The following is a 13869-nucleotide window of genomic DNA, read 5'->3' on the forward strand; positions in this document are numbered from 1 at the left end:
TTAGAAGCAATTAATAGACATACGCCCAGTCCGTCCACAGTAATGACAGCTAGGGAGAAAAGATATTACATACTTGGAGAGTACACCTTTAGAGTTAGTCGCAAAAAGGCAGCCATGAAATGACATGCAAATACAACAATGGCGATATCGCTGTTCTCGGTGCCACTGCATCTGGATGTTGCATTTTGATTGGCTGATGAGTCACTGTTTCTTACATACTTTCATAGTTGAAGTGTGCAATGCGGCACTACTTTCCCCCATGCATATCGTCAAGCAGGGACGTCATTTCATGAAAATGCCAGGGGTAGCGAAAGTGACATCACATGACCCTTGACCTCTGATGACATCACCGGAAGTGATGTGATTTGACCCCACCCAGAAGTGACATCACGGGAAGCTATGGAACACGACCTTTCACCCCTCGAAAAAACAGGAAGTGGCATCACATGGTGCAGGGGCAGAGAACAAGGGGATAGTGATGCTTGGGAGGGCGAGGGACAGCGCTGGTATTTTGGGAATGGCACAGGGGAGGGGGACAGGGAAAAGAGGATTGGCTCTTGGGAGGAGCTATTTTTAGAATGGGGGCGGAAAGGCTGGGGATACTCAAGATGCAAGGGGAACGAGCCAGAAGTCCGGTCCTAAAAGAACAAGTGGGGGGACTCATTAATATACCAAATGAATGTGGCGTCACCAGAAATTAGCATATCAAGATGCGGTCGGAAAAAAGTGCGGGGACTCCCACGTTTACCCTCGACTTGAGCCCTGGAACGAGCAGTGTAGCAACATAAAGAGGTGAGCGGCAGGCCCTTGACTTACCTTCAAACTTGCTGCCTGACACTGCACCACAAAGTACCAAGGTCCTGTCCCAGCCAATCAATTAGCTGGGACAGAACAGCAAGTCAGGCGACTGCGCGCCTCTACGTGCTGCCAGTACACCAGGAGCTTTATTTAAAAATGAAACCTTTTCTATTCTGGGTTACAGGGGCAACAGGTGGGACTTGTGGTCAGCCCCTGCTATGTGAAGGCACTGACTGAGAGGAGGGTCAGTCTACTGCCCCATTTTTGACCCGGACTGACTTGAGCCTCACCCGGCTCGCCCAGCTCTAATGATCACTGCGGACACTGCAGTGATCAGCTTTTGTTTTCTGCAATTAATTGATTGTTGTTCCCAGAGGAGTCTCTTGTGGCCTTCAGCTAGAGAGTGGGCCAACTCAAAACACATTAGTGCTCTGAAACTAAAATTAAAGGTTGTCCAAGTCTCTATAATAATTAAAAGTCCTTGCTGGTTGGGAAATCCAGCTCAAAGGACTTATTTTGCCCCTAAAGGCCCTGACCAGGATCCCTTAGCAAACCAAGAACCAAGGAACTGACAACTGCCTCAGCATTACCGAACTGCTTTGCCGGTTTTTCCATTTTCCGCGGCATCCAATCTGATGCAAGGAAACCAACAATCATTTTTGACCTTACACTTGACCGCCTCATGCATCTCGGCGTCTCATTCAACACTGAGGCCAAAGCTCTGCTGTCTCCATTTCCGAGACCCGCCTAGTCTTTTAGCGCCCCCAATTTGACACAGCGTGCCTGGTTCCCAGCTTCTTCAGGCCCCAAGCCATTGCTGATGTAGTACCATGATGCTATGCGGAGCCAGTTGAGCTGTTCATCACTGAAGGCAAGTCTTCAATTCTCCACATCCGAGGCCGCTGAGTCTTTCAGTACTGCTAACCCGATACCTGCTGTTCCCCAGTATCTTGGACCTGAAAGCCATCGCCACTGATGAAGCAAGCAGCGTTGTGAATCCCATTGACGCTGCTCCCTGACTCTACCCTGGCTGGATTCCCAAAGCACCAAGACTCCTGGTTTGATGCCAAGATGTCTGCAAAGCAAGAATAAAGATACCCCTTAAAGGGCTCTAGTGACATTTAATACCCTGCTTCTTTCCCTTTTTGGACAATACTGTGAACTGGAACATTTGCTGCAGAAACATTTTGCTGGGTTACCCTTTCCTTCAAACACAGACTGCTCCTTTATTTCAGTCTGCATGTTCTGTGTTTTCACTTACAGGGGTGAGTCACTAGGGTTTTGATTAGTTGTGTCTATTTTTAGTTCTAATTAAATATCCTATTTTTATAGAACCTTGGTTGGAGATTCTTTCATGTTGGTACCACATTACATTTGTTGTTTGATCTGTTTCTGTGCCATCTCACAGCTCTCCTGAAGAGTATACCCTGCCCTTGGCCCATGCCACCTTAAAGAGCTGAAGGTGCAATACCTGCTGGGCTGTGCCCGATTCATCCACATGATGGGAACCAATGCTGATTTAGTAGTAGAGTGAGGATGAGTGGGAATTGTATTCACTTCTGGCGGGATATGGAAGGTGGGAGAAGGTAGTTGCCACAAGACAGGTAGCGTTATGTCTCTAACATTCTACTAAGTGCATCCTGGGCAACTCATTCCCTGCTCCTGAGGTGAAGATGGTGGTTTCCAAACCACAGGCCCCATCTCAGGGTAGGCCTTAGGGGTCAGATCCTAACACTGTGAGCTGTGTGGACCACCAAACCAAGACGAAAAGGGGCAGTGGCGGCTGCTGAATTTTATAATGGGTGGGGGGGGGCAATTATTTATCCCATGTTAGCGCAAGCCCAAACCTTCCAAGTAGAGTTCCACTGGGAACATATTTTAAAATGATGGGTCAAAAATGAGCCTTTTACTGCACAATTTTTCAGGATAAGATGGTTAAAAAAACACACATGATTTACAGGCATTACTCCAAGTGGGACATGCAAGATAGTCCAATGCTTCAGATACCAGGTCACCAATCATACACGCAAACCTTTAGGAGAGGTGCATCATGCATGTGCCCAGCAGAACATTGTGCACCCGATATTTAATGCATCAAGCTAATACGTGGAGCCACTATCACACCTTCCAAAAAGCCAATCACATGCTAGTAGACATTACATTAGTTTTAAATATTTTGTACGGCGTATTAATGCATATCACTATAAGTGGCACACACATTAGCAACAAGAAGCAAGTGCCAACATGATTTACCAATCATACACATGAAAATAATGTAGTCAGGCAAAAACAGACAGTCACTCAATCAGGACTCCACTAGTGAGTTTAAAATCCATTATAGTCCTAATTCAGAGGCCATTTTACAGGATTCCACTGCTTTGAATTTTGGTATTTCTAATCTTTCATTCAACATAGGGAAAATAAAGTAAAAACCCTACTCTTTTTTTTTACATACTTATATGTTTGTTAGATTAGTTCGTTATGATATGCGATTCTATTCAAGTCATCGATATTAAATTACTTGAATACTTTAAAGTCACAAACAACACATACATTTGCCGAACAACTGGTCTCAAATAACTCATTTTAAACTTCACTGATTGACTTTAGTGTGTGATCCTGGGCAAATCATTTTATCTCACCGTGCTTTCTCTGTCAAATTAGATGTTCCTAGACGTGTTTAGATTCACACTCTCTGCTATTTGAAAAACTCACTTGTGTTATTGCTCCACATATAAAGTTCTACAGCTTATAGTGTACATAAGAGCATTTATTCGCCTCACTTGTGGCTACTCCTTGTAGTTTAACTTCCCATTATCTGCCTGAGTACCAGTGAATGATGTCATGTCCATCCCCAGCTGTGATGTCATTTTCTGCCATATGTCATAGTGGTGTCCTGAAGCAGGAGGTGAAGCCCGTCACTATTAATTAACCTGAACAAACACCCTTGCAGGACCCAGCTTATTAAAGGGAACCTCAACCAGTAATGATAATGGACACCTTTACTGCAGCAGTCTTTAAGTAGGCATGGCACTTAGAGCATGCTTGCATGATTGCCACTGCTGCCCTAGCTCACATGTATTATCTATTCTGCTAATCAAACATGTTTGCAAGGTTCTGGTGGACCTGAGACCCCCCAGCTTGGCTGTTGGACCGTGTTTGGCACTGGTCTGCCGTTTGTATCTAGCTCCAACACACCCACGGTGTCAGCAGCAGGCATGGGCGAGGTGCATGCCTTTCCCGGCAGTGGAGCCTCGTGGTGATTACAAACGAAAAGACACTGCGGAATCAGCTTCACCTTCAAACTCAATGCCTGCACCTAGCAGAGTATCTTGGTCACATTAAAAGACACAATCCAGTAGTCAATGTCCGGGGTCAGAAAGGGTGGACAATGGACCGAAGCTGCTCAGTTAGAAATAATGTAATAGTTAGGTGCCTTATGGCAAAATACCTGGTCGTGGAAACACTTGAATGGCAGTGTCTAGCATGCCAGCTTGTTGGGCCTCTGCACTCCCCCAATAAGAGACAGTAAAATAAGGGAACTTGCCAATTTCCTTGAGGGTTTGGGGTCATAATATCCAATAACAGTGACTGAACCTGCTGAGCTACCTTTTCAGCTTGGTGGCTCGTAACTTATCAACTCAATTTTCACATAATGCAAATTCGGATTTCGATCCCTTAATGCTCTCGGCAATGCTGGCAATCACAGTGCATTACCGATAGTAAAGCTACTGTAACTAGTTTCTCACCTTCAACAACATCAAAGGAGTGCAATGAGGACAAAAGTCGCAACCAAAAATGGCCAACATATTAATGTGGCAAACTGAGGTTCCAACGCCCCCCCCCCCCACTTTACCAAGCAATGAAGGTGACAGTTGGGTGCCACCTTTGCACCACCTAAAGGGCTGAACTTAAAAATGGTTGAAGGGAGCATGCATGCCCAGGACAATGCCTGCAAACCCAGCACATTCCCCCTCGACAGCCCCAGTTCCACTGCACAAAATGATTTATTAATCTCATTTTCATAAGAATTGCTTTGGAGCAATTACCCCAATTACACAAGCACAACATCTGACATCGCTATATTCTCTTTGAATGCAAACACATGTACAGAACTACTGTTTAACACTACTAATACCAAGATACGAGCAGAATACTTTAATTTGAACACGGATGCTGCACCACCCCTGCCAATCTCTGGAGCCCTTATGCTTTCATCTCCCAAGGAAGTCATGCATTCTATGACTGTCTAATTTTTGCAAAGCACCTGTTATCATGGAGGCCCATTTCCACCGGGCTCTGTGTGTGTGTTTTGCTTCTTTGATGATTCGAGGATTGCTGTAGCAGGCTCATGAAAACTTGGGCTAGAGCCCAGTATGTTCACTTGCTAGGGGATGGCGAGTTCCTGGTCCATGTAAACGTCCGTGTGTGTGTATGTGTGTGTCGGGTATTTGTGTGAGCCATTGCATAGGGTAATCAGTGACTCAAAGGCAATTAAAAAAAATCGAATGAAAACATGAACCAACTGTACACAAGTGTTTCTAGGCCCTACAAGTCATGGGTGGGAAGACAGAAAAACGTTCTAACTAGCCCTTGTCTCATTCAGATTGTTAAAGTGCGAGGTGCAAAGTGCAGGGAGAGGGGAAGTGGAAGGGGGAAGTGCAATCAGGGCAGCAATGCTTTGAGTAAGTGCAGATAGGGCAAGGGAAGCAGGGGATTGTAGGGTTCCAGATACAGACCCTAAGTGCACGGTAGGCCTGGAGGCAGTGCAGGGGCTACTGGTTAAGGTGGGGCCTGGTACCTGTGAGACTCTGAGGGTAGCCAGGCAGCACAGCAAACAGGTTGGACAGCAGGGGGGAGAGAGAGAGAGCGAGAGAGAAAGCAGAAACGAAGAGGAAGGTGTTGAGCTGCTTCCGGAACTTCAAGTTGTCTGGTTCAAGTTTGAGAGGGGCAGGGAGGCCATTCCAGAGGGAGGCACCTACAGAAGAGAGCAATCTACCCCCCCCCCATTCTCTGCCTGGCGAAGCGTTTGACCCTCAGAGAGTTGGTGGTGACTGAGTGAAGGTCTCAAGGAGGAAGGTGTTTAGGAAGAGAGAGTTGGATGTAGTGCAGGCCCCAGCCCCAGAAAGCCTTGCTGACAATGCAGAGGATCTTAAACTTGATCTTTGCAGTCACCAGGAGCCAGTGGAGAGATATGATCCCTGGGATTAAGGCCCCTCAGTATGCAAGACTGGATGCAGAAGCAGCCAAAGCCTCATAGCCTATTCACAAACTGTCCACATTGGTATATATTGCTTGCAATTTACAGACATGTTTTTGTTAGGGTGAATATTGTGACTAATGAAAAGAGCAGACTCAAATTTCCATTGCTCTCTTAAGAGTTTCCTGTTGAATCACAGACATGTTCCAAATTTAAAATTGTGACAATTCTTATGTTCCCATCAATGCTCTTTGCTTTTATGCCAATCGCCAGGCTTGGCTTCCATGAAGCGATACTGTGTTGCGTGACCTGGCCTGGAAACATGCACCTTGGCCCCACCCTCCGAGGAGGAGGGTGGCCCCAGAGTAAATCTTTTCCATTTCCAGCACTGCGCTTAGCTCAACATGAGCCCCATTGTGTTTGAGGGTGAAGAGGTGCCCTTCTGCAAAAGCAGTTCTTTCATGAAAAATTGGGGTTTCTTTCTTGAATGGCATGTCTTGGTTCTGAAATGGTTTGAGATTTGTGGGCTCTACCGGAACAAAGGGCCGTCCTTCCAAATTAATGACTCTCCCTTCCAGGAAGCCTATTCTTCCTGGGGAATGCTATGTCTCCCTGCAGAATGCCATATCTCCTTGCAGAATGCCACGTCTCCCTGCAGAATTCCACGTCTCCCTGCAGAATTCCATGTCTCCCTGCAGAATGCTATGTCTTCCTGCAGAATTCCATGTCTCCCTGCAGAATGTTGAACCTCCCTGGTGCAGGGGTGTGTCCTGGCAGAATAGCAAGCGACACGACAGTTTCTCAGTTGAGTCCAGAGATCTTTGTCAATGGGGTGCTTCCTCTCGGTATGTAATCTCCCTGTTTTTCTTTTGGCTCTAGGATGCTGCGTGCTCCCATGGCGGTGTACCGATATTTCCTCTTTGCCTGGATTGCTCTGGGAAGCCACACCTTGCATCAGGTCCATGGCCAAGGTAAGAAGTAGGAGTGGAGATGAGAGAAAGTTTGGCAGACAGTCAGTATGGGCATTGGCCCAGGTAGAGACTTCTACTTGCCTCATTTGATGTGTTACCAGTGTTCTTTGTTGACTCCTCAGCCTCAACAAAACGTGCCCTCTTTCTCCTCTGCACCATGGTATGATATGGAATTTATAACATGTATGTACAAAAGTATTTTTAGACATGAAATGTTCACTACATCAGCATTTTCCCTACAACGGCACCATTGCAATTGTCCTAGAAATGGTCTTCCCAATGGAAGCTTCTTAAGGCATGCCAATAATGGAACACTCATGGGGTTTGGATCCTCCTCTTCCTGTCCATTGTGTCTTCTAGGCAGGCGTATGGAGAGCCGGCGCGCAGCGTGAGGAGCACCCCAATGACACTGGTCGGCACTGGGCAGTGCGACAGGCTGGCACTGGGGGGGATTTGTCTTCTTTAGTACATTTTAGAACCCACACGCCTGGATCTGCCTTCTCTCCCTCTTCACCATTCCCGACCCGCCGCCGCACCACCCCCCGGTGGTATCAGAATGTGCTGCGCTCTTCCCGGTGCCTAGAGGCGAGTTAGTTTGCAAAATGTGCTGTTCAAAGGGAATAACCCGGAGTCATTAGGGATGCAGGAAACGTCTCATCTCACATATGAGTCTTGTACGGAGAGAAATTGTGTTTTCCCGCCTCGGGCACATACCTTAGCGCTTACATCGCAAACCCTGTCTACCCTGTCAGATAGATCCCTTATAAAGAACGCCTGGCTGTCTGCTCCCACTCACATTGGATCTAGGCCAACACACACGCACAATGCCTTGGCATCATTACGAGTGTGGCAGTAAAGGTAAACGGTGCCAGTAATGGATTTAGCGTCATGTTTACCGGTGCATCATATTCAATGTTCAGAGGGAAATCGGATAAATACCTGCAGCCAGGGGTCAAGTCCTAAAAATTAAAGTGGGGGGGCACATTAACATACACAATGCGATCTGACGTCACCAGAAATTAGCATATTAAGGTGAAATATGCACAGTTCGTTAAATTGGGTTTGCATAACTACCCAAATTCCTCAGGACGAACAGCATTTGCCTTTTATAAAATCAACACACACATAAAACTAAGTGAGGATATTTAATTCTAATAGGGTATTTTAAAAGGTTAAAAGGTGTGCATGTTTTAAACTCTGAGAACCAATACAAATGTTTTCCCTGGGACTTGCAGTACCAAAATGGGACACTTCGCCTTTAGTTGTTTGTTATTTTTCATCAGGTTTTATAGTGCAGTGGTGAAGTGTCCATTCTACAAACCTGACGACTGTGATTTGGGCTTTAATTCATAAATTCAAAAAGGACATTCAATGTTTCTCATTTTAGCTTGGGGGGGGGGCGGAGTACACCATCTGAATAAAGTGGGTGTACTCCGTCCCCCCCGTGTACCCTCGACTTGAGCCCTGCCTCCAGCGTTTCTTGAGTTGGGGGTATTTCCTCCAGAAAAATTGAGGGATTATCTATCGCTGGTGGGTAGACTGCCAGCTGTACGTCCACCAAAACCCAATGGATTTGTATGGGACTCTGCATAGTGCTGATGGAAACCGCAATCCAGTCACTCGTACACTGGCAGATTTTCCCGCGAAAATAAGTGGGGGGAACAGTGCATGGGTAATTCCAGCAAACTCGTAGTGAAGACCCTGAACTCGCAGAACGAGGAGTTGCGCGTGCAGTTCACTGCGCACACGTGCCTGCAGACATGCTAAAAAAAGGCTCAGAAAGGTGCAAACCATTTATTGTTGAACAATGAATACGTTTATTCAGTATAAAAAATGTGATCGTGAAACAAGGGTGCAATATTACAGAGCAGTGAATGGTAAAGGAGGGCATGATGGTAGGTACTGTGAGCCTTGGTTAGGCAGGGCATGGACATATGCAAAGGGTTAGGCCGTCCCTATCTGGAGGTCAGGCTGAAACAGGCGGTATTTAAAAAAAAAAAAAAAAAAACTCCTGCATCAGCTCCCACCTCATTGATATATAAGGCGCTATATAAATGCCAAGTAACATAATATAACATAACATTATAGATATGGCAGCAAACTCCATCGGAAATGCCACCTTGAACATCTTACCTCCACACGATGGTGGATTTAAGGATTGTAACCCCAACCCCTCCAGCCCCCCTGAACATTTTAAAAGAGTTTCCCTGTGCAGAATGGAAGCACACGTGCTTCTCTTCTAGAGAGGGGAAAACATGGCCATGGGTATTGGGGAAGGGGATGAAAGAATGGGTATATCCAATGACCACCTTCTCAGCCTCTTCATCATGTAATGTATTAAGGAGTGCATGGAGATAACCGTGTTTTAAAAAAATGTTACTTCACGTTGTACAGCATGTATATACTGCGTCCCACACCAGCGGGGTGGTCTTACACCTAGACCTGGACGACATTGAAGCGAATTGTGGCTGCAGAGGGGCGTTGCCAGACCTTTCACATAAGGGGTAGGGAAGGGTGGGTTACAGTAAACTGGGGGAGGGGCTAGGAGTAAGTGTGATTGGGTAAAAGGCGGTAGGAATGAGCATGAGAAGATTCAGGGCCTGATTTGCAAACATGTTGTAACATGGGAAAGTCCCATTGAGAACATGTGTGTAAATCCGGCGCTGAAACACAGGGACTCGGCTGGTGGGGCGGGGTGTGGTTTTGTGGGTGCTGAATGCATGCGCATTTACTGGAACTAATCCGCCACCGTTCCCACCTTAATGGTGGTAACGATGTAATGAGGGGCTGGCCCTCCGACTCCACCACCTGGCGGAAATCCTTACAAACAGTCCGCAGGCTCGTAATAGGGCTGCGCATGCCTCCAATCTAGAGGACTGGCGTTGCCCTGTCTGCCACCCTCGCTGCCATGGGCCGCGCAGCGCCTTAGCTTCCCGTTTGCAAGAGGTCAAGGGCGCCTCGGCCTCAGCAGCGCCTGGGGACAGGCCGGCCTTTGTGCGGCGAGCGCTCGCATTACCATGCGGATCTAAAAGTGTCTGTGCGGCACAAGGCGAGCCTCTGTCCCCTGCTCCGGTGGCTCGAGGGGGATCCGGGCCCGGTGCCAAGTACATGGGCAGGAAGACGCACCACATTCCAGCCTTTAACTCCTGGGAGCCTAGGGTGACATGGCCGGAGCGCGCGCCACGCGAGCTGTGGGCACAGCCCATTGCTTCATGTCGCACTGAATCTCCCCATTGTGTGGAGTGTGTATGCCAATCCTTCTCAGTGCATCCCCGGGGCTTGCCGAGCACAGCTGTGCCCTCGACATGCCCACCTGGTCCATCTTACTGGATGCGTCTGTTTAGCCATTTTAATATTCTTTCAGTACCCAGAGGAAGTCTCAATTACAGAAGGGCAAAGTTCAACTTTGGCCGCTATTGAGAGCCAAGAGGCAATCCTTATTTGGAAATCAGACACAAGCTTATCCATTGGACAATTCTTCATTGAACCAGGAAATGCATATTGTAAAATCAAACGAAAGTCAATGGTGATTTTTTAAAATTCTGTGTATTTTAATAATTCCATCCAATTTGAGTTTATGACCCTTGGGACGTGCATCTAAAGTCCAAATAACCAGACAAACTCCAGAAGAGGACAATTTGTTGTTTTATTAGCAATTATCTGAAACAGGGAGTTTACAACGAACATATTGTCTTTCTCTCAGTGATTTCCACAAACAATACAATTATATACTTCTTTATGCATCAGAATGATGTCATGCTACGTGGCAATAGTGAAAACCCTATCAAGGGTTGGGATTGTTTAAGGCACAAATCTAGATATACAATCATATAGGAGAAAGGTTTGTTATTGGCTGTCAGATATCAGGTGGACATCTCATGACTATGTATTCAGTCAGGTAATTTAAAGAAAAATCAGTTACACAGTATTTCATTGGTTCCTCAAGCTATCAGGTCCTTTGTTATACAGACTAATACAATTGATTTGGCATGCTTGTACCTTGTCTGGAACATTTGGTTCAATTAGCAGCACATAAACCAAAACCCAGATGCAAGTAGATAGGACATGAAGCTGCCCAACTACCCAACTAGCCTAACATATAATCACCCATGCCATCTGCCATGAAATTCTCTTTGTAGTTGGCCTTGCAGAGTATTCTTGTCCTAAGAATGCAACAGGAGTGAGTGCACTCGCTATCGTGTTTGGAACTCCAAGTGCAAGCCCTATTTTCAACCTCGACTCACGATGCACAAAACCACGATTCTGCTCATTCTGCAAGCTTTTAAATGTTTTAAATGAATTAAGATTTGGCAACTTCTGTGTTCTTTCTTGCACCTTAACGTGAGAGGATTCATTCTCCGCGCACATTTTGCTCTTCCGTGTAGATAGCTGACCTCGACTTCTCAGTTCTTGACTTCAGGCCAGACAGCCTCACAGCGCAGCTCCAATAACCTGCTATTCTAAAGCAAGACACAACCTTTCATTCTTTCTTCATGATTCTTTGGCTTATCATTCCATGATACCAATGTCCGGTTTCTGTACAATGGCGGCTCCACCTGCATTCTATTCACTACTTGTAGCTAGCCTATACAATGACGTGTTCTATGTTGCGTTTCAGCGTATGTACATTCATTATATTTCTGATTTCTGCAGCACATTTTACGGTCTAATGTTCTTCTTTTACATGTTTAAGGATCACACTTTAATCGTAATTTCTCCTGTAGTATTTATTCATTGTATTCATTCAGTATTTCAGGACTTTCGTATGATGTTATCAGTAAATGTTGTTAGCTCTTTCTCATATTCCTTCAGGGAGTTCCTCCTGCAGGCTGTCATCAACTCAAGGGTAAATTCAATATGGTTGGCTTAATGGATACCATCTTCCAAATACTCGCTGCAGTATTGGTACAATAGTTGGTGTTAGACCGTGCACAGTCTCATGTCTCCAATACAGGGGAGGCGGGGGTAGGATCTCCTGCAGATGTGCATGTCTGATCCTTTACAAATTAGTGAAGACTACCAAGCGTAGTGAGTGAGCCAAACCACATTGGGGAGTTTGGAGGCAATAGGGGTTCTCTTCACAATATTTATTTTTTAAACTATAGTTTGAATGTGTGCATTTTACAATAGATTTTATTTACAAGAAACTGGCATAAAACGTACAATTTACAATTGGTTGAGTAGGCTAAACCATGAACTAATCCAGTAGATGGGTTTCAGGTCGCAGAAATTAAACTGGAACATTGTCTTACATGTTCATATTGCCTGTGCCCAACGTCAGCATTGCCATTGTAAAACAATTCCTTTAAAGTGTTTATAATATTTGCCAGCACTCTCACTGTAAGGCACATGTTAAGGGTTCCAGTGTGAACAATATAGGGCAGCATTTGCCCTCTAAAATACTTTTTCGTGCTACTTGTGCCAAAAATGGTCACTTTAAAATACTTTCATGATGGTAGCCACTATATATGCAAGCACTTTCGCTGTAAGACACATGCTCGTAAGGCCACAGTCATAATATATGCCAACATGTTTTTCAAACAATTCGTCATGGTGGATGTGCCCACATATATGACAGTATTGCCCTGTAAAACACGCTTGTGATTGCCCCAAATGTTATGCCACCACTACTAAAGTAAAGCAACATGATGTCAGTGTCTAAAATACTTGGCAATGTGGCTCTGCAAAACACTTGGTTGTGTCCAAATGTATGCCATTATTGACATTGTAAAACATTTATGACGGTAACCGCATTATATACAGATAATATACGGCAGCATGGCTCTGTAACACTTGTTCATGCTGCCTATTATTAAATATATCCAGGTTGCCACTGTAAAACAGTTTCATGTTGATGTCCACATCATATGCCAGCATATACCCGTAGAACACATGTTCATAATGTCTTGCTCCACAATATAGGCCAGCACAATAGGGTAAAAACAAAAACGTTCATGCTTCGGCTGTATTCTTACCTCCCTGCAAAACGTAATCACACGAGACAGACACACACACAAAGACACACAGAGCTGAATGATTTCAACTCCCCTCCCCCACACACACACATAAACACATGCATATGTAGAGACATGGCCTCACACTTGTACACACTCATTTAAACTCCTACTCACATGCACAAACACTTGTTCAGACTCCACAAACCTACACACACACTACATAACATTAAAAAATACATGCAGGTATACAAACACATTTTATTGTAAACATGTACCTTTTAACTTCTTATATTCTCCTGATGTCTTTCACCAAGCTGGAGATCCATGCAGGTTTCAGAAAGAAGTAATGATAGAGAATATGTGCTGGGCCCAGGGATCCCACATTTTTAGCCAAGCAACCAGTGTGGCCTACCTCTAGTGCCATCTGCATCCCGATGCCACCCAGCTTATTCAATGAAGTCAATCAGTCAATTTAAAAGGCTACCTGCAGGCAAGCAGGTGCCAGGGGGCCTTCACCAGGATGAGACAGAGTTTTCGAAGGGGCTGGGGGGTGAACCCTAATCCTTTTTGGCTCTGCCACTGGTGTTGTGGTTTCAACCTAATAGAGCAACATTTTCATATATTACACCACATGTTAAACTTTCAGCATCTAGTCTTCCTACAAACTCCCATGCCACGTCCACCACAACCAGCACCACACGACCAGTAAGAGGAAGGGAAAGAGATTGAGAAAGAGAAAGAGAGCGAGCAGGAGAGAGACCGAGAAAGAGAAAGTGTGAGAGAAAGAGAGACATATGGTGGTGAAAAGAAGAAAAGATAGATGAAGTGGTACCAAGGAGGATGGGAGAGAGGGATACCGAGATTGACTGAGCGACTTTGTCTGGAAGACAATCTTATTAAGACAAATGGCTAGCACAAAGGAGAAGGATTAGATGAAGTTGAA

At 45.4% G+C, this 13869-nt stretch overlaps 1 protein-coding gene across 1 annotated transcript in view; it reads left to right on the forward strand.

Annotated features, from left to right (window-relative positions):
- The window catches only part of COL20A1 (collagen type XX alpha 1 chain), a 686383-nt gene that overhangs the window by 56622 nt on the left and 615892 nt on the right, over positions 1-13869 (forward strand). Inside the window, exon 2 of the mRNA XM_069650801.1 lies at positions 6878-6969. Within this exon, the coding sequence (XP_069506902.1) occupies positions 6879-6969 (91 nt within the window). The 5' untranslated portion in view covers position 6878. The remainder of the gene's footprint in view (positions 1-6877; positions 6970-13869) is intronic.

Source organism: Ambystoma mexicanum, chromosome 3p, assembly GCF_040938575.1.
Source record: "Ambystoma mexicanum isolate Mex_15411 chromosome 3p, UKY_AmexF1_1, whole genome shotgun sequence".
NCBI lineage: Eukaryota > Metazoa > Chordata > Amphibia > Caudata > Ambystomatidae > Ambystoma > Ambystoma mexicanum.